Source organism: Chlorocebus sabaeus, chromosome 11 (assembly GCF_047675955.1).
Source record: "Chlorocebus sabaeus isolate Y175 chromosome 11, mChlSab1.0.hap1, whole genome shotgun sequence".
Classification (NCBI taxonomy): domain Eukaryota; kingdom Metazoa; phylum Chordata; class Mammalia; order Primates; family Cercopithecidae; genus Chlorocebus; species Chlorocebus sabaeus.
In genome coordinates, this window is record NC_132914.1 from 53662000 (window position 1) to 53683048 (window position 21049).

Here is a 21049-nt window from a genome sequence, read left to right on the forward strand (position 1 = left end):
GCGGCTCTCCATGACGTCATACCACAGGCACTCCAATCCCACGTGGGGGAGCTCTTGGTCCCGCCTCTCCTGAAATGGTGCACCACGCCTTTTCCTCTTTATTACCAATCGAATGCCGCCCCTGAGCCCCTTTCTTCCTTTTCCCGCCATCCCAGACCTCCCATCTTGGCCTTCGGGCCCAATCAGGGAGGCCCTACCTATCCGAAACCCGCTGCCTTCCCCGCGGAAGAGGGGAGGAGTTTCAACCTTTTAACTCCACCTTGGTCTGTGCAGCGCGGACCAACCCAAATCGCCAGAAAGGAGGGGCGTGGCTTGAAGTCCCCCACCTCCATCCCGGGGATCACGTTTTGCCACTGGAGGGGGGAGCTGATCGCAGGACTAGGCAACCTCCAGCCAGTCCCTGGGTCGGGCGGATCCTCCCAGAGGTGGCACAATGGAGCGATCTCCAGGAGAGGGCCCCAGCCCCAGCCCCATGGACCAGCCTTCTGCTCCCTTCGACCCCACTGACCAGCCCCCCGCTGCTCAAGCAAAGCTAGACCCAGGTTCTGGGGGCCAACCTGCTGGCCCTGGCGCGGCGGGTGAGGCCCTGGCGGTGCTGACTTCGTTCGGGAGGCGGTTGCTGGTGCTGATACCGGTGTATTTGGCCGGGGCAGTGGGACTCAGCGTGGGTTTCGTGCTCTTCGGCCTCGCTCTCTACCTGGGCTGGCGCCGGGTCCGCGACGAGAAAGAACGGAGCCTTAGAGCAGCGAGGCAGCTACTGGACGACGAGGAGCAGCTCACGGCGAAAACTCTTTATATGAGTCATCGAGAGCTACCTGCCTGGGTGAGCGACCACCCTCGGTCCTCTGTGCAGCATAGCCCCCTTCCACTCCTTCCGTCTGGGGCTTTTCCTCCTTATGCCTAGAGTCAGCTCCCCGCCTTGGGACAGTGGGCCCCAGACTTTCCCCTCTCTCCCCGCTAGCTGCCTGCCTGCTGGACGCGCCACTCTGGGGACCGACTGCTGACTCTCCCCACCCACCCTTCCCCCCGCCCAGACTGGATCCTTCCACAGAATCAGGACTTCTTCCTCTACTCTTGGGCAACAGCAGTCATAACATCTGGGGACCCCGTCTCAGCCGAAGCTCTCCCTCCTAGCCAAGCCATCTTCAACGCCCCTCTTGCTTTTGGTGCCACTCGCGCCTTTGCTGCTCCTGGAAATCCTGGTCCCGTTACCTCTCAAAGGTTTCCCTAGTCTTTGCTATGCTCCTCGAGACTTTTTACCTACTTAAGGCCTTACGGTTCTCTCTCTTCTCGCTTTTATCCCCGGGTACCCGCTGGAACCCAGCCCCGGCCCCTGGACGACCCTCGGGCAGCCACCTTCAGGCCTCCAGCCGCCAGGCTGCAGCGCGGCAGAGGCGGCTGCTGGAGGGAGGGCGGGGTACGGGAGGAGGTGGTGCGGCTGCTGCAGTGCCCGCGGCCCACACTCCCCCCCACCCCCTCGGCCGGCCACACCCGTTTCCGGACTGTGGGCTGCGCTTGTTCCGTTGGGGCAGAGACCCTTATTTCTGCGGTGGCCGAGTCTGCTGTGCTGAGGTGGATGCCTTCTCTTTAGCCTTGCAGAGGCAAAGCCCGTTACCCGGCCCCTCCCAGCAGAGGTGCCAGTCTAGGGGGAGAATGGTAGCAGAGAGGAGTCAAAATTGACACTAGGCAGACACAGCCAAGCTTCCCAGGCCTTGGACTGGAAAGGGGAGGAGAAAGAGGGTGAAATGGCCCTAGGGGACCTGTAGCCTAGGCAGCAAGTGTTTGTCTCCTCCTCAGTCATCATGGAAACCAATCTACCCCCAATACAAAGCACAGGTGTCCTTTCCCTTAAAAGGAGTCACACAGAGAAAGATAGAGGAAAAGAAAAAAAAAAAATACGCACACACACACACCCCAAAAAACCCACAAAGCCAGGCTGAATTAGGTCTTCTGGCCCCTCCCTGACTCAAGGAAGGACTTGCTTCCCTCTTCACCTTCCTGCTCTAGAAGCCCGGTCTGAAGGGAGTTGAGAAGGCAGGACATTTTTTTTTTTTTTTTTTAGACAGAGTCTCTCACTCTGTTGCCAGGCTGGAATGCAGTGGCCCGAGCTTGGCTCACTGCAACCTCCACCTCCCCGGTTCAAGCGATTCTCCTGCCTCAGCCTCCTGGGTAGCTGGGATTACAGGCATGCACCACCATGCCCAGCGAATTTTGTATTTTTTGTAGAGACGGGGTTTCACCATGCTGGTGTCGAACTCCTGACCTCGTGATCCACCGGCCTTGGCCTCCCAAAGTGCTGAGATTACAGATGTGAGCTACCGCGGCCAGCCTGGAACCAGGACTTTTTAAATCCCAGGATTCCCTGAAACTTTGATTTGACTGGGCCTCCCCCTCCAGAAAGAATGTGCCCTTCTCCTCCTCCTGCTCCTCTCTCTCTCAGTAGCTGTCATTTCACCACGTCCCTGAGCTACCCACAGGGCAACAATGTGACCTCTACCCTGTCAGCTCCCCTTATTAGAGAGATCTCAGCCCCCAAATTCTGTGAGGAATGAACCTTTGGGGCATCCCAGCCCCTCATCCACCCTGAGTGTGTGGAGTCTGTCACACTTACACACTCCCTCTCCTCTGTGGCATGCCACCAGCATCTTGGTAGGAAACCAGAGGCGAGGGTGTGCATGTCACTGTCTCTGCCTTCCCCACCTCCAGGTCAGCTTCCCAGACGTGGAAAAGGCTGAATGGCTCAATAAGGTGAGGATTGATTTGATTTTTAGTCTTCGTGAGGGGAGAATGGGAGTTTGTTTCTTCTTGCCAGACCCACCCTCATCCTTCAGTGGTCTCCATAGAGATTCTGAAGGAACTTGCCTTGAGAGGGAAGACTGGGTTCTCCTCTGACCATCTCTCTTTCCTCCCAGATTGTGGCCCAGGTCTGGCCCTTCCTGGGCCAGTATATGGAGAAACTTCTGGCTGAGACTGTGGCTCCGGCTGTTAGGGGATCTAACCCCCATCTGCAAACATTTACATTTACACGAGTGGAACTGGGTGAAAAGGTATGTGTGGAGGAGGAAAAGTGAGGCGGTGGATAGGGAGGGTGAGTGACCCGGAGTAGACTGAGGTACTTCTCCCTTTCCCTCCCCTGTCTCAGGACTTTCTCTCTCCCTAGCCATTGCGCATCATTGGAGTCAAGGTTCACCCAGGTCAGAGAAAAGAGCAGATCCTGCTGGACTTGAACATCAGGTAATACCACTCACCACTCTTACTGCTTCCCCTTCAATGTGTCCTAGTCAGTCCAGGCTACTTCACTCCCCTTCCCCGCAACTTCAGCCAAGGACTAACCCTCTTGGTTCTCTTCTTTATCAATCCCCAGCTATGTAGGTGATGTGCAGATTGATGTAGAAGTGAAGAAATATTTCTGCAAAGCAGGAGTCAAGGGCATGCAGGTAGGCCATATGTCAGGGGCCCACATAATAGGGAATGTTTGTCCTACATTTCATGGGATATGGGGAACTGTGAGGTTGGAAAGACCAAGGCTGAGAAAGTCTGGGAGGACAGAAGAGGGACTTTTCTGGGGAAAGGCTTTGATTTTCTCTTCTTGCCTCAGCTACATGGTGTCTTGCGGGTGATTCTGGAGCCACTCATTGGGGACCTTCCCATTGTGGGGGCTGTGTCGATGTTCTTCATCCGACGCCCGGTAAGGGAAAACAATGAAGGGGTATGGGGAAGCAGGGGAAGCAGAGAGGACTGGGAGGATGACGGCAGCCAGCGATGCGGAATGAGAATGGAATTGACAAGAAGGCCGACGGGTCTGGCAACTGTTGGATGGGTATGACCACACCCCATAGGATCTGTCCTGACCCCTGCTCTTTCCCTGCAGACCCTAGACATCAACTGGACAGGGATGACCAACCTGCTGGATATCCCAGGACTTAGGTATCTAGGACTTACTGAGCACCTGCTGAGTGTTCCAGCACTGGGTTGGGGGTTTAAGGGACACAGAGCAGTCAAAGATGCTGCTTGTGTCCTCTAGGAGCCTCAACTTCAGTTGGGGAGCGAAGACAAATACCCCTGGAAAGTTTGATACTGTGATTTTTCTTCGGGTTGAGGGAGCAGGTAGGGAATGAAGAGGGCTGAAGACTGCAAAAGGCAATGGGGATGGCAGTGAAGAAGGGAGAGAGCAGTAGGTGGGGAATTAGGGTAGAAGAGTAGCAGAAAGGATTTTTACAAAAGGACTTTCTTACAGCTTTAGGTGTGGGAAACATAGTTGGGGTTAGGAGAAAATTGAAGTTGAGGCCATACCCATTGCTTTCTACTCCCCCATTCAGCTCACTTTCTGACACCATGATCATGGACTCCATCGCTGCCTTCCTCGTGTTGCCCAATCGATTACTGGTGCCCCTTGTGCCTGACCTTCAAGATGTGGCTCAGTTGCGTTCCCCTCTGCCCAGGGTATGGCCTTTTCCCCACTAGATAGATCCTTCTCTCAGGAACACCTTGCTGGGTCCTTAGTTTCTCACCATCTGATTCCTTCCTCCAGGGCATTGTTCGAATTCACTTGCTGGCTGCTCGAGGGCTGAGTTCCAAGGACAAATATGTGAAGGGCCTGATTGAGGGCAAGTCAGACCCATACGCACTTGTGCGTTTGGGCACCCAGACGTTCTGCAGTCGTGTCATTGATGAAGAACTCAACCCACAGTGGGGAGAGACTTACGAGGTGGGAGAGTTGAGCAGCTGTGTGAAATGGGGAAGCCCCAGGAGGCTGTGAGAGAAGATGCTGATGAGATGATCCTCACAGCTGCAGCCCCATGAGACACTCAGCCTTCTGTGTTCCCTAGGTGATGGTACACGAGGTCCCAGGGCAGGAGATTGAAGTGGAGGTGTTCGACAAGGATCCAGATAAAGATGACTTTCTGGGCAGGTGAGACTCTGCCTGTTAGGATTCTAAAGCCCATGCTGGCCGGGTGCGGTGGCTCACGCCTGTAATCCCAGCACTTTTGTTGACCAAGGCTTGCGGATCATGAGGTCAGGAGATCAAGACCATCCTGGCTAACACCGTGAAACCCCATCTCTACTAAATATACAAAAATTAGCCGGGCGTGGTGGCAGGCGCCTGTAGTCCCAGCTACTCGGGAGGCTGAGGCAGGAGAATGGCGGGTGAACCCAGGAGGCAGAGCTTGCAGTGAGCCAAGATCGTGCCACTGCACTCCAGCCTGGGCGACAGAGCCAGACTCCGTCTCAAAAAAAAAAAAAAAATAATAATAATAATAATAATAAAGCCCATGCTACCGAGGTTCTGGAGGTAATTATACTCACCTTCTGGGCCTGGGAATAATGTATCATTTTCCTTCCTAACCTCCCCACCCCTGACCCCTACCATGCACACATTCACGCATGCAGGTGAATATCTCCTGAGAGGAATAAGGGAGTCTGAGATCTGCCAGTCATTTCTCGGTGGGTGAGTGGAGGGCCACTGACCTGCTGCTAATTACAACACTCCCCTTTTCTTCCTTTCACTACCCTCTCCCCTCCCCACCCCAGAATGAAGCTGGATGTAGGGAAGGTGTTACAGGCTGGTGTTCTGGATGATGTAAGTTGGGAGAAGAGGAAGGTGGGGGCTGATCTCACCCTTTGGGCAGACGGTAGTTGCTACATTGGTAGGGAAGTAGTTAAGCAGATATCTGATCTCTACTACATCTCAATTTCTTCTAGTGGTTCCCTCTACAAGGTGGGCAAGGCCAAGTTCACTTGAGGCTAGAATGGCTGTCGCTTTTGTCAGATGCAGAGAAACTGGAGCAGGTACACCACATGGGAAACAGGAAGCTGGCAGGGGAGAAGTAGGTAGCTGGAAATGTAGGGGACTTGGAACGGGGACCAAGATCTGACTACTACTACCCCTTCCCAGGTTCTACAGTGGAATCGGGGAGTCTCCTCTCGACCAGAGCCCCCATCAGCTGCCATCTTAGTTGTCTACCTGGATCGGGCCCAGGATCTTCCTGTGAGTTTGGCTGGGTGAACAGGAGCCCTGGATGTAGCATTCCCCAACCCTGCCTTGCTGAGGATGCAGTTGTCACTGCCTGCTTTGCTCCAGAAGTATCAGCATGTAACACAAGGGTCCCAGGGAGGGGATCAGATCCATCTCAGGGAAAGGATTCTGATGCGATCCCACCTTCCTTCACCAAAACCAAAACCAAATCCCCCAAGATGGTGACCTCTGAATTGTACCCACCACAGCTGAAGAAGGGGAACAAGGAACCCAACCCCATGGTACAACTGTCAATTCAGGATGTGACTCAGGAGAGCAAGGTGAGGGCCAGGACATCATTGTCGGGGGCCAGGTGGGACAGGGACAGGCCTGTTCTTGGAATGGTTTCCCCTTTAGAATGCCTGTTATGTGCAGAGGTTTTCTGGAGAAACAGGAGTGGTGCTGTGGTATACACCCTTCATCCCTCCTCCACATCTCCAGGCTGTCTACAGTACCAACTGCCCAGTGTGGGAGGAAGCATTCCGGTTCTTCCTACAAGACCCTCAAAGCCAGGAGCTCGATGTGCAAGTGAGATAATCACCTCTTCATCCCCTCTTGAATACCCTATTGTGTCTATCCAGATGAGTACCATTTCTCCTCTCCTTCTTTTCCCTTCATTCCGATTTTTAATCCATCTACCTAGACTCCCCACCTCCCTGAATATCTCTCCACTGTTCCCCAACTGTTGCTCAGAATACTTTTTTTTTTTTTTTTGAGATGCTGTCTCGCTCTGTTGCCCAGGCTGGAGTGCGACGGTGCGATCTCAGCTCACTGCAACCTCCACCTCCCGGGTTCAAGAAATTCTCCTGCCTCAGCCTCCCGAGTAGCTGGGATTACAGGCACGCACCACCACGCCCGGCTAATTTTTGTATTTTTAGTAGAGATGGGATTTCACCATGTTGGCCAGGCTGCTCTCGAACTCCTGACCTCAGGTGATCTGCCTGCCTCAGCCTCCCAAAGTGCTGGGATTATAGGCATAAGCCACCGCACCTGGCCTTAGTTCGTATGTACTAGTTCTTGAATGATTTTATATATGTGTGTCTTGTCTATGAAACTGGCCAGTAAGCATTGTGAAAGCAGATACTATGTTTTGTGCTTTTTCTATGACCTTTAAAATTCTGAATGTTAACAATTTTACTGAGGCATAATTTACATACCATACAATCACTCATTTTAGGTATATAATTCCCAATTATAAAAAATTATTCTGGCCGGGCGCAGTGGTTCATGCCTGTAATCCCAGCACTTTGGGAGGCCAAGGCAGGTGGATCACGAGGTCCGGAGATCGAGACTATCCTGGTTAACACGGTGAAACCCCATCTCTACTAAAAATACAAAAAATTAGCCGGGCGTGGTGGCGGGTGCCTGTAGTCCCAGCTACTCAGGAGGCTGAGGCAGGAGAACGGCGTGAACCCGGGAGGCGGAGCTTGCAGTGAGCAGAGATTGCGCCACTGCACTGTGCAGCCTGGGTGACAGAGCAAGACCCCGTCTCAAAAAAAAAAAAAAAAAATTATTCTAAGACTGGGCGCGGTACCTAAAATGAGTGATTTTATGGTATGTAAATTATGCCTCAATAAAACCGCTAACAGTCAGCATTTTTTTTTTTTTTTTTGAGACAGAGTTTCGCTCTTGTTGCCCAGGCTGGAGTACAATGGCGCGATCTCGGCTCACCGCAATCCCCACCTTCTGGGTTCAAGTGATTCTCCTGCCTCAGCCTCCGGAGTAGCTGGGATTACAGGGATGTGCCACCACGCCTGGCTCATTTTTGTGTGTGTTTTTAGTAGAGACGGGGTTTCTCCATGTTGGTCAGACTGGTCTCGAACTCCCAACCTCAGGTGATCCACCCGCCTCAACCTCCCAAAGTGCTTGGATTACAGGCGTGAGCCACCATGCCTGGCCCAACATTCAGCATTTTAAAGGTCATAGAAAAAGCACAAAACGTAGTGTCTGCCTTCACAATGCTTACTGGCCAGTTTCATAGAGGAGACACATATATAAAATCATTCAACAAGTACATATGAACCAAGGCCAGGTGCGGTGGCTCATGCCTGTAATCCCAGCACTTTGGGAGGCCAAGGCAGGCGGATCACCTGAGGTCAGGAGTTTGAGACCAGCCTGATCAGCATGGTGAAATGCCATCTGTACTAAAAATACAAAAATTAGCCGGGCATGGTGGCGCACACCTGTAATCCCAGCTACTTGGGAGGCTGAGGCAGGAGAATCATTTGAACCCGGGAAGTGGAAGTTGTAGTGAGCCGATTTCATGCCACTGCACTCCAGCCTGGGTGACAGAGCAAAACTCTGTCTCAAAAAAAAAAAAAAACAGAACAGAAGAATAACAGTTACATACGAATTTGTATAGGACTAAGGAGGGTCAGAGAAAGGGACAGGCTGGAATAACTAGGGAGATTTTGTGAAGCAAGAAGTAGGATTTTAATTGAGCTTTGAAGGATGAGTAGGATTTAAATAGGCAGAGGGAAGAGAATGAGGACTTTCCAAATAGTGGGAGCAGAATGAACAAAGGTGGAAGAGGCCACGGATTGGGCAGAGTACTATAAAAGATGACTGGCCGAGGTGGGCGGATTGCCTGAACTCAGGAGTTTGAGACCCGCCTGGGCAAGACGATGAAACCCCATCTCTACTAAAAAATACGAAAACTTAGCCGGGCATGACAGCATGCGCCTGCCTGTAGTCCCAGCTATTTGGGAGGCTGAGGTAGAAGAATGGGTTGAACCCAGGAGGTCGAAGTTGCAGTGAACCAAGATGGCGCCATTGCACTCCAGGTTTTTTTGAGACTCTGTCTCAAAAAAATAAAAAAATAAAAAAAGGTGGCCCTGAGTGGAGCAGGAGGTTTGTGATTGGTCCAGAGAGGAATGAAGCTGGAGCCATGTTATCATTTTCACAGGATGCCGTCCTTTCCCCTAATCCCTTCACTATAGTCCTTCCTCCTGTTCCTGTAGGTGAAGGATGATTCCAGGGCCCTGACTTTAGGAGCACTGACACTGCCTCTGGCCCGCCTGCTGACTGCCCCAGAACTCACCCTGGACCAGTGGTTCCAGCTTAGCAGCTCTGGCCCAAACTCCAGACTCTACATTAAACTAGTCATGAGGGTATGGAAACGGAGGAGGTACTGAGGTGTGGGGGAAAGGCCTGTTCATTCTTTGGTATTAAGAGTAAGCAAAGGGAGCCTCCTAAGATTAAATGAGCTAATACATGTAGAAGTGCCAAGCAGGCACAAAAACATATTGATCTGACTGGTGGAAGGAATGGCTTATGAGTTGAAGGGGTGTGGAGGGAAGCCTCTAGAGATGAGCCCAGCCAAGGCAGCACCTAGTTCCCCTGTCACAGCCCCTCCTCTACCCCACCCCACATGTCTTGCCTGCTGGTGGCGAGCTGCACTTCTTTGATTTGACATCACACTACCCTTCCCAGATCCTGTACTTGGATTCATCAGAAATATGCTTCCCCACTGTGCCTGGTAGTCCTGGTGCTTGGGACGTGGACAGTGAGAGTCCCCAGAGAGGCAGCAGTGTGGATGCCCCACCTCGACCCTGTCACACTACTCCTGATAGCCAGTTTGGGACTGAGGTGAGTCTATATCTGGAAAGGACTAGGGTCTGTTTGCCCTGCTTAGTGTGTAAAGCCTGTTTCAGGGCAGATTCTGACAGGTCTCTCTTCCTTTGCCATCTGGTGCTGCCCTGTCCCTTTTGCAGGATGTGCTTCGGATCCATGTATTAGAGGCCCAGGACCTGATTGCCAAAGACCGTTTCTTGGGGGGACTGGTGAAGGGCAAGTCAGACCCCTATGTCAAACTAAAGCTGGCAGGACGAAGCTTCCGGAGCCATGTTGTTCGGGAAGATCTCAATCCCCGCTGGAATGAGGTTTTTGAGGTCAGAATTGAATGGCTGTGACTCCTGGTTCTGCCCCATTTTTCCCCAATCCCAAAAGTGGTCCAGAAACCTCTGAGGTTTAGTTGACTGGGGGGTCTGGTCATTTGCAGAAGAAAAGGAGAGAATCCTCTTTCATCTGCACTATTGTCTCCCACTAGGTGATTGTTACATCAGTTCCAGGCCAAGAGCTAGAGGTTGAAGTCTTTGATAAGGACTTGGACAAGGATGATTTTCTGGGCAGGTGAGAGCATAGGAGTCTAGGTGAAAAACAGGCTGGGGCTCTTTAGGCCATGGATCTGGCCTCCTTGGTTCTCACCATCTAGCTTTTGTCTTAATCTTTCTCTTCCACAGGTGTAAAGTGAGTCTCACCACAGTCTTAAACAGTGGCTTCCTTGATGAGGTGAGCATGGAATTAGAGTCAACAACCCCTCCTGATCCTGCCCTTGCCTCATTCTCATAGTTCTCCTGTCTGCATATCCCCAAGTCTTCACCCTGCCTACTTCCACAGTGGCTGACCCTGGAGGATGTCCCATCTGGCCGCCTGCACTTGCGCCTGGAGCGTCTCACCCCCCGTCCCACTGCTGCTGAGTTAGAGGAGGTAGGGCAGGAGACTGGAGGAAGGAAGAGACCCAAGATGGGGCAGGATGAGTTCTTCTCTTAGTGTTCAGGCCACATGCCAGAACCCAAGGTGTCAGTTACCACTCCCCAGCCCCGTGTGCCCCCCAACAGGTGCTGCAGGTGAATAGTTTGATCCAGACTCAGAAGAGTGCGGAGCTGGCCGCGGCCCTGCTATCCGTCTATATGGAGCGGGCAGAGGACCTGCCGGTGAGATCCCACTCCCCACACCCCATAACTTCCTGGCCCTTCTTCCACCTCCCTCTGGTTTGGATGCTCCTGGAGTATTTGGAATAGGAAAAATGGCCCCTCTCTTTCTGAGGGTGGTGCACAGGTGGGAAAAATTGTCTGTTCGAGGCCATGGGGTAGTGGCTGCCAAGTAATAATGGAGACATGGCTGCTGGCTGTGGATATAATTTGTGAGGGCGATCTGCCTAACTAGGTCCAAATTTAAGACTAACACAGTATTCTCTTTCTAGCTGCGAAAAGGCACCAAGCCCCCCAACCCTTATGCTACTCTCACTGTGGGAGATACTTCTCATAAAACCAAGGTATGAAGAAATGCTGCAGGGTAAAAATGGGAGGGACAAGAGGAATAAGAGTATCAGCCGCTGATAGTAAGCCCTCATCTCCACCAGACTGTTTCACAAACTTCAGCCCCTGTCTGGGATGAGAGTGCCTCCTTTCTCATCAGGAAACCACACACTGAGAGCCTGGAGTTGCAGGTACTGTAAATTCATTCTTCAAATATTTAGCAGATTTCTGCCATGGCCAGGCAGTAAACCAGGCACAGAGCATTCAGAGATGAGATAAAAGATTGACTGGTTTTTATTTGTTTTTTTTTTGAGACAGAGTCTTGCTGTGTCACCCAGGCTGGAGTGCAGTGGCGCTGTCTTGGCTCACTGCAAGCTCCGCCTCCTGGGTTCACACCATTCTCCTGCCTCAGCCTCCCTACTAGCTGGGACTACAGGCGCCCGCCACCACACCTGGCTAATTTTTGCATTTTTTTTAGTAGAGATGGAGTTTCATCATGTTAGCCAGGATGGTCTCGAACTCCTGACCTCAGGTGATCCGCCCACCTCGGCCTCCCAAAGTGCTTTGAATACAGGTGTGAGCCACCGCACCCAGCCAAAAGTCTGACTTCTTATCTTTATGGAGCTCACACTCTGTTTTGGGAGAAAAATAACCAGATAAAACTTCCAGAATGATAACTGAGGTAAAAGGGACTGTGGGGAAGAAAGGAAGGGTTCAGGCTGGGGAAAAGCTGGAGATAGAAAGGCATCTTTAGATGACCCTGAGCTTGAGGGTAGATTTTTTTTTTTTTTTTTGAGACTAGAGTCTCGCTGTTGTTGCCCAGGCTAGAGTGCAATGGTGCCATCTCAGCTCGCTGCAACCTCCGCCTCCCAGGTTCAAGTGGTTCAGGTTCTCCTGATTCAGCCACCCGCGTAGCTGGGATTACATGCACATGCCACCACGCCCAGCCAATTTTTAGTAGAGACAGGGTTTCGCCATGTTGGCCAGGCTGGTCTCGAACTCCTGACCTCAGGTTATCCATCCACGTCAGCCTCCCCAAGTGCTGGGATTACAGGTGTGAGCCACTGCACCTGGCCTTTTTTTTTTTTTTTTTTTTTAGACAGGGTGTTACTCTGTAGCCCAGGCTGGAGTGCAGTGGTGCAATCAGGGCTCACTACAGCCTCAACTCCTGGGCTCTAGCAATCCTCCCCCCTCAGCTGGGATAACAGGTGCACACTACCACACCCAGCTAATTTTTGTATTTTTTTGTGGAGATGAGGTTTTGCCATGTCGTCCAGCCTGGTCTCGAACTCCTGGACTCAAGCATTCTGCCCACCTCAGCATATAAAGTGCTGGGATTACAAGCATGAGAACCGTGCCCCAGCGTAAGGGTAGATTTACCAGTTCTTTCGGACCAAGGAAAGAAGAGCAGGAAAACTCGTTAGGCTGAGAAAAAAATGGAGGAGAGAGAAGGCATATTTATTATAGATCAGAGAGGCAGGTAGAGCAAGATCAGAGGGGCTGTTGAATAATATGCTAGAAATATGGATTTTATCCTAAGGCTTAGAGAAGCCTTTATTTTATTTATTATTTTTTTGAGATAGAGTCTTGCTCTGTTGCCCAGGCTGGAGTACAGTGATACGGCCTTGGCTCACTGCAACCTCCACCTCCTCGGTTTAATCGATTCTCCTGCCTCAGTCTCCCGAGTAGATGGGATTATAGGTACTCACCACCACACCCAGCTAATTTTTGTATTTTTAATAGAGACAGGGTTTCTCCATGTTGGTCAGGCTGGTCTCTAAATCCTGACCTCAGGTGATCCACCGCCTCGGCCTCCCAGAGTGCTGGAATTACAGGCGTGAGCCACCGCACCCAGCCAGGCAAGCCTTTAATGAGAGGTCACTATCCAGATTTGCATTCTGGGAAGATCATGGGGATAAAAGGGTAAAGAATGGACTGGAGAGGGACAACACTGGGGGCAGGGAGATCAGTGAGGAGACTGTTAGAGCAGTCAAAGCAAGAAGCGACTAAGGCCTGATGGGATTGGAAGATTGCTGTGATATGGAGCAGGTGGAGGAGCAAAGAGCAGCCTAGACTCTGGGGTTTTTGGCACAGGGTGACTGGATGGATAAGGGTGCTGTTGCTGACTTAGGGAGTGCACAGAGAGGGAATTTTTGAATTTGAGATCTCTGCAGGACATCGAGGAAAGAGATGCAGAAAACAAATCTATTGCCCATGAGGTGTTCCTCCTTTGCCCTCTTACTGGAACATCATGAGCAAGCAACCACTCGCAAGGGCAGTCATGGGTGAGATCTCTTAGGCAGTGTGGAGGGTGAGAAGGAGACAAAAGATGGCCATGAGCCATCTTACAGGTGTGGGCCACCATGCCCGACCGAAATTAGTAGAATTTAAAATAATGTAACTTAATGCTAGCAGAGTAGAAAGGAAGTACAAGTGGGCTCAATTCTTCACCTTTTATAGCAGGGAATCAATAGATACTACAAGCACATTAGAATTCTGTGAGAACAAAGAAAACAGGACAGTTTTAAAGGTTGTTACATTTGGAATATGGCAATGGGAGTAGGATGGGCAGGAAACATTTAGTTCTCTTTTTACTGTTGTTTTCTGTACTCTGCAGGTATTACTAGTATACTTTCTGAAAGCTTATAAGGTAAAGATGGTCCACTCTACTCTGGTTAAGAAAGGAAGGACAGGCCAGGCACAGTGGCTCACACCTGTAATCCTAGCACTTTGGGAGGCCGAGGTGGGTGGATCACCTGAGGTCACGAGTTTGAGACCAGCCTGACCAACATGGAGAAACCTCAGCTCTACTAAAAATAAAAAATCGACTGGGCATGGTGGCAGGTGCCTGTAATCCCAGCTACTCAGGAGACTGAGGCAGGAGAATCGTTTGAACCCGGGAGGCAGAGGTTGTGGTGAGACCAGATGGTGCCACTGCACTCCATCCTGGACAACAAGAGCAAAACTCCGTCTCAAAAAAAAAAAAAAAAAAAAAAAACAGGAAGGAAGGACAGAGGGACTAGCAACTGTTACCATGGCTTCCCTGCCTTTCTCAAAGGGCAATCTCACCAAACCACCTATGAGTGCAAGCGTTTGGACCTTTACCACCAGGATTAACTCATTTGTGGATGCATTCGCCTCCTGATCATGGTCCTGTTGCCCCACAGGTTCGGGGTGAGGGCGCTGGCCTGCTGGGCTCATTATCCCTGCCCCTCTCAGAGCTCCTCGTGGCTGACCAGCTCTGCTTGGACCGCTGGTTTACACTTAGCAGTGGTCAGGGGCAGGTGCTACTGAGAGCACAGCTAGGGGTGAGTGACAGGAGATGGTGGGCAGGATGAGAGGGAGGAGGGGAGGGCCTTCACAGCTGAGGGACACCCAGGAGGGTGGGAACAGAGGGCTGTGTCCTTAGACTGAGGGAACTGAGAGAACTCTGCCTAGCTCACAGCTTTCTTGCCCCTAGATCCTGGTGTCCCAGCACTCAGGAGTGGAAGCTCATAGCCACAGCTACAGCCACAGCTCCTCATCCCTGAGTGAAGAACCAGAGCTCTGGGGGGGATCCCCTCATAGCACCTCCTCAGCCCCAGAGCTCCGGCAGCGCCTCACACATGTTGACAGGTAAAGGGCTGGTACAGGAAGGTGGGATGCAGTCAGAAATAAAAAGTATTACAGGTTCACTAGGCTCTAGTGTTTCCCAGACCTACTGATATTTCTCCACAGTCCCCTTGAAGCTCCAGCCGGGCCTCTGGGCCAGGTGAAACTGACTGTGTGGTACTACAGTGAAGAACGAAAGCTGGTCAGCATTGTTCATGGTTGCCGGTGAGACCCCATCCCTTCCCTCCCGTCCTCCAGGTCGCCTCCATCCCTTCCCTCAGGTTACCATATCACCTACATCCTCCTGTTGTAGGGCCCTTCGACAGAATGGACGCGATCCTCCTGATCCCTATGTGTCACTGTTGCTGCTGCCAGACAAGAACCGAGGCACCAAGAGGAAGACCTCACAGAAGAAGAGGACCCTGAGTCCTGAATTTAATGAACGGTCAGTCAGTGGGCATTCAGGTGGAGGGATGGCAGCCTTGGAAAGGACTCCTGGCCCCTAACACCCAGTCCTACCCCAGGTTTGAGTGGGAACTCCCCCTGGATGAGGCCCTGAGACGAAAGCTGGATGTCTCTGTCAAGTCTAACTCCTCCTTCATGTCAAGAGAGCGTGAGCTGCTGGGGAAGGTAAGAGGGCAGGATGGCAGGGCAGAGGTGAGGGCTGGAAGCTGCTGGTACCAAGTTTATAGTCCCTCTGAGGAAGGAAGTACTCCAGGTGATCCTTTAGAGGTGACTGTCACCTCTGCAATGGTTTGCGACGAGTATGTGATGAAGGAGTAAGGTCTTTGGAGATTTCAAAACGGCATCATCAGAATGAGATCCTGTCTCAAAAAATAAAACAATCACATCTTTCCCCCACCATCCTCCAACACAGGTGCAGCTGGACCTAGCTGAGACAGACCTTTCCCAGGGTGTAGCCCGGTGGTGAGTGTCTGCGTGGGTGGGGGTGGTCTGGATATTTCAGTGGGAGAAATTCCAATCATAGGAAAGGAAAAAACGATACAATCTGAGCAGAGAACCATTGATTCTATGAAGTAGAGAAGCCCTTGGATTGTGTCTCATTTATAAATAAGACGACACAAGAGTCATCTTTCTACATGAGCCCTCTCATTTTCACAGGTATGACCTGATGGACGACAAGGACAAGAGCAGCTCCTAGGAGCTGGCGAGTCCCAGCCTGACTCTGCTCTGTCTTCCTGCCTTCATCTCGCTCTGTCACCACCTCAATGTGATGAGCCTAAAGCTAGGGTCCAAGGGCAGAGCCTGTGCCCTTCAGCCCTTTCACCTAACAGGCCCATATTCGGGCCTTTGACCAAAGAGAAGAACCGTATGTTCCCTTTACTGCACGGCCTTTATCCTTCTGGGCCCCTGGGGTGGGGACCTGAGCTGGCTGTTTCCTGCTCTGCCTGCACATTGTTCTCCCTTCCTCCCAACTCCTCAGGGCCTCCAGTATCTGTGCCTGGCCACTGGCAGCACTAGCAGTGGTATTAGCTTATGCCAAATACAGCTTTGAAAGGATCTTTGTTTCTTTAACTAGATGGTCACCTTCTTCCCTACCACACATGGGCGGGAAGGCGGACAGGCTAACCTCTCCAGCTGTGAGTCTCTTAGACTACTGCATGTAGCAAATGTTCAGCAGCTCAGGCCCCCATGTCCAGTTCTGTCCCCACTCTTCTCAACCCTGTCCTGAAAATTCTACTGCTCTGATGGCTGGGGCCAGTCTCTCGTCACTTTGGAAGCTGGGGACACTTGGATTCTACCCAAGCCTCCAAGTAGTGGCGTATCAGCTTTGGGGCTCCTAGCTGGTGATACACAGAGGGCTTTGGAGGACTTGGGACAGCTGGGCCAATTTTTTGCCCAAGTGCCTAGGCTGGTAACTCACTGACTAGAACTGAATCTGGTACTCTTTAGTTTTGCACCAACTCTGCCAAGCCACTGTATCTTACATTAAACATCATACTTAAGCCAGCTGTGGTTCTTTTCCTTAAGGATAGGGAATCAATCTACCCATCTGATGTTTATTCCAACTGTTAAAAGCCTTTATCCAATTCGTGAATCGTGTCAGTTTAATTAGTGGTCAAAGCCTACTAAGGTGGCAGCCACCAAGAATATTGAGGATGGTCACGAGACCTGTGTAAAGTAGCTGCTGTTGCATTTCAGGTGAGACTCATTTCCAGTCACAGTGATGAAATCTGTTACCCATCCAACTTGTCTGCTGACCACTATGGGCTTTCTAGGGAAGGGATTCCTAAACCTGGTAAACCTGGGAGCTCTGTGCCACTGCCCAGGCTCCTGGTGTCTCCGTGCCATCAGGGCGTGCTCAGGTACATTCAAAAGGGCTTCAGGCCCATCTGACAGGAGCTGAGAAATACACCCATTTCCATCATCTGTTCACTTTGAACTCTGCTCCTTGCAGGAACTTAACTGGAATGCAAGCTAGAGAAGCTGTGCTCCATCTGTTCTGCCAATTTAAAGGAGAGATGGACAGAGTGAACTACTGAAGACAGGGTCACTGGCATAGGAACGTGGGGATTTCATAACTGCCTCAGGGAGACTACCATCTTCTCTTAAAAAATATAAACTTCAGGATGCTGCCCACTGGGAGATGAGGGAAGACTCAGGGGAAAGGATTAAGCTCAGTTCCACAAGTTGTCAAAATTTGCTTAATTAGCAAAAACTGAATTTAAACTCCACATCGTCCACAAACTCAACCTCTATGTTTTCAGTGACCCTTTTGTATTCACTGCTGGTTCCTCTGCCATCTCCACTTCCTTCCCATCAACGTAAGAGGACCCCAGGCCTTGGCTATGAGCAAGAAGGTCTTATTTGCTCCATTCCCCAACTCCAGCTCTAGAATCATAGGGGGAAAAACTCCAAAAACAGAGCAGAGAAACTTAATTTTTAAGGTCTCTTGTCAAATTTCTAGATACTGGCCGGGTGCAGTGGCTCATGCCTGTAATCCCAGCACTTTGGGAGGCTGAGGCGGGCAGATCACGAGGTCAGAAGATTGAGACCATCCTGGCTAACACAGTGAAACCCCGTCTCTACTAAAAAGACAAAAACTTAGCCGGGCGTGGTGGTGGGCGCCTGTAGTCCCAGCTACTTGGGAAGCTGAGGCAGGAGAATGGCATGAACCCAGGAAGTGGAGCTTGCAGCGAGCCGAGATGGCGCCACTGCACTCCAGCCTGGGCAACAGAGCAAGACTCCGTCTCAAAAAAAAAAAAAAAATTCTAGATACTAACTGGGCATGCAGCCCAAGGCCTGCTGTTCTAGCTGGCTTCAGATAATACAACCTAGGATTTTGCAATGTGTGATTTTAAGAAACATTCTTGAGCTAATTTATCACTTCAAGTAATTACATTTCCAGAAAACTAGAGGACATGGCACAAATTCTCCCATCCCAGAAGGGTCCCTACTCTTTCCTAACCTTTTTGAGTTCAATATATATATATAAGGGAAGAGGTACTAGTCTACATATTAAATACAAGATGATGGCTAAGTGTGATGGCTCATGCCTGTAATGCCAACACTTGGGGAGGCCGGCCGAGGCAGAGGATCCAGAGAAAACCCCCACCCTTAGAAATCATTAGCCAGTCTTGGTGGTATACACCTGTAGTCCCAGCTATTCAGGAGTCTGAGGCAGGAGGATCGCTTGAGCCCAGGAGTTCAAGGTCATAGTGAGCTAGGCTCGTGCCACTCTACTCTGCCCTGGGTGACAGAGTGAGACCTTGTCTCCAAAAAAAAGAAAGAAAAAAAAAGCAAGATGATGACAACCAGATAACAAAAAAAAAAAATACATACAAGATGAGACACAAAACACAATTGCACTTTTATATATGAAGATGGAACACATTTTAAGGGTCATTAATCACATGAATTAAATATACTTCTGTCATTTCTCAAACAGCTGACTTTTGACACACATACACAATGCATACCTTTTCCAGAGAAAGATATGACTGTATATGGTTATGTGATCACTGATGTTTGCAAATACTATCCTCTTGGAATGTGTTTTTATTGGACCAAATGACATGCTGTAGTTAACTAGGTGTGGCAACACAGTTGTCTACCCAACAGCCATTTCCCCTCTTCCCTACATACAGAATCCCAGAATGTCCCTGGTGGCAGTATGCCAGCCCCAAAAATTAATGAGATACCCTTTGCTGAATAATCACTTTCCCTTGCAACTTGAAATGACCCTGACCCAGTCGTTTCTAACATCTAACAAGATGTTAGAGGAAGTCAGTTGGGGATTGTAGCATCTAAAGAAGAAAGCCTCATTGCCCCTTCCTTTCTGCGTAGGTCATTGGTATGAGGATACTATGTCTGGAACTGCAGCAGCCTTTTTTTTTTTTTTTTTCTGAGAGAGTTTCTCTCTTCTCACATAGACTGGAATGCAATGGCGTGGTCTCGACTTGCAGCAACCTCCACCTCCTGGGTTCAAACAATTTTCCTGCCTCACCCTCCTGAGTAGCTAGGATTACAGGCACCTGCCACCATGCCCGGCTAATTTTTGTATTTTTAGTAGAGACAGGGTAATCCCAGCACTTTGGGAGGCCGAGGCTGGTGATCACCTGAGCTCAGGAGCCTGACCAACATGGCAAAACCCCGTCTCTATTAAAAATACAAAAAAATTAGGCCAGGCAAAGTGGCTCATGCCTGTAATCCCAACACTTTGGGAGGCCGAGGCGGGAGGATCACAAAGTCAGGAGATCGAGACCAGCCTGGCCAATATGGTGAAACCCAGTCTCTACTAAAAATACAAAAAAAAAAAAAAATTGGCTGGGCATGGTGGTGCATGCCTGTAATCCCAGCTACTCGGGAGGCTGAGGAAGGAGAATTGCTTCAACTCAGGAGGCAGAGGTTGCAGTGAGCCAAGATTGCGCCACTGCACTCCAGTATGGGCGACAGAGCAAAACTCCATCTCAAAAAAAAAAAAAAAAAATTAGCCTGGCGTGATGGTGCTGGGATTGCACCACTGCACTCCAGCCTGGGTGACAAGAGAGAGAGTCTGTCTCAAAAAAAAAAAAAAAAAAACTATAACAACTAAATATAATAAATAGCCAGGGATGGTGGCCCACGAATCTGAGGTTGCAGTGAGCTATGATTGTGCCACTGTATCCAGAGCCTGGTCAACAGAGCAAGCCCCTGTTTCTGGGGGGGAAAGGAAAGGAAATGTATACAAAGGCTGGGCACAATGGCTCACGCCTGTAATCCCAACACTTTAGGAGGCCAAGGAAGGTGGATCACCTGAGGTCAGGAGTTTGAGACCAGCCTGGCCAATATGGCAAAACCTTATCCCTACTAACAATACAAGAAAAAAAAATTAGCCAGGTGTGGTGGCACACACCTGTAATCCCAGCTACTTGGGAGGCTGAGGCATGAGAATCACTTGAACCCAGGAGGTGAGGTGGAGGTTGCAGTGAGCTGAGATGCACCACTGCACTCCAGCCTGGAGGACACAGGAAGACTCTTGTCTCCCAGACAAAACACAAAAAAGAATGTATACTGAATAAACGCGCTTGAAGAGAGCAGCTAAAGGGCCCTAATATAATCTCCTTCTGCTTCTCTTCCTCTCAACCTTTTCCACTGTGCTCTCTGGGAGCCTTTTCCATATAACACTTCCCACCCATTCCACCTTTTTTTTTTCTTTTTGAGGGGGGTACAGAATTTCGCTCATTGCCCAGGCTGGAGTGCAATGGTGTGATCGAGGCTCACTGCAACTTCCACCTCCCAGGTTCAAGCGATTCTCCTGCCTCAGCCTTCCTGAGGTGGTGGGATAACAGACATGCACCATCACGCCTGGCTAATTTTGTATTTTTAGTAGAGACGGGGTTTCTCCATGTTGGTCAGGCTGGTCTCCAATTCCTGACCTCAGATGATCTACCTGCCTTGGCCTCCCAAAGTGCTGGGATTACAGGCATGAGCCACTGCGCTTGGCCATTCTTTTTTCTTTTTTTAGATGGAGTCACCCTCTGTTGCCCAGGCTGGAGTGCTGTGACACAATCTCGGTTCACTGCAACCTCCACCTCCTGGGATTCTCATGCCTCAGCCTCCCAAGTAGCTGAGATTACAGGTGCCTGTCACCATGCTGGGCTAATTTTTGTATTTTTAGTAGAGACAGGGTTTCACCATGTTGGTCACACTGGTCTCAAACTCCTGACCTCAGATGATCCACCTTCCTTGGCCTCCCAAAGTGTTGGGATTACAGGAATGAGCCACTGTGCCCGGCCTGCTTTAAAAAAAATTTTTTTTGGCCGGGCGCAGTGGCTCAAGCCTGTAATCCCAGCACTTTGGGAGGTCGAGACGGGCGGATCGCGAGGTCAGGAGATCGAGACCATCCTGGTTAACACGGTGAAACCCCGTCTCTACTAAAAAATACAAAAAAACTAGCCGG

The 21049-nt window shown here is 50.6% G+C and overlaps 1 protein-coding gene across 1 annotated transcript; it reads left to right on the plus strand.

Annotated features, from left to right (window-relative positions):
* The first annotated feature begins 213 nt into the window (after positions 1–213).
* ESYT1 (extended synaptotagmin 1) lies at positions 214–16617 on the plus strand. Its single transcript, XM_008003612.3, has 31 exons — positions 214–823; positions 2707–2748; positions 2913–3047; positions 3161–3234; positions 3365–3437; positions 3599–3688; positions 3872–3927; positions 4320–4443; positions 4532–4708; positions 4830–4912; positions 5533–5581; positions 5704–5790; positions 5897–5989; positions 6226–6297; positions 6458–6544; positions 8977–9126; positions 9449–9604; positions 9730–9906; positions 10065–10147; positions 10258–10306; positions 10415–10504; positions 10636–10731; positions 11001–11072; positions 11160–11246; positions 14223–14363; positions 14516–14670; positions 14773–14871; positions 14960–15091; positions 15171–15276; positions 15524–15573; positions 15769–16617. The coding sequence occupies exons 1-31, from the start codon at positions 434–436 to the stop codon at positions 15806–15808; spliced, it is 3315 nt and encodes a 1104-aa protein (XP_008001803.3). The 5' UTR covers positions 214–433; the 3' UTR covers positions 15809–16617.
* Positions 16618–21049: the final 4432 nt, after the last annotated feature.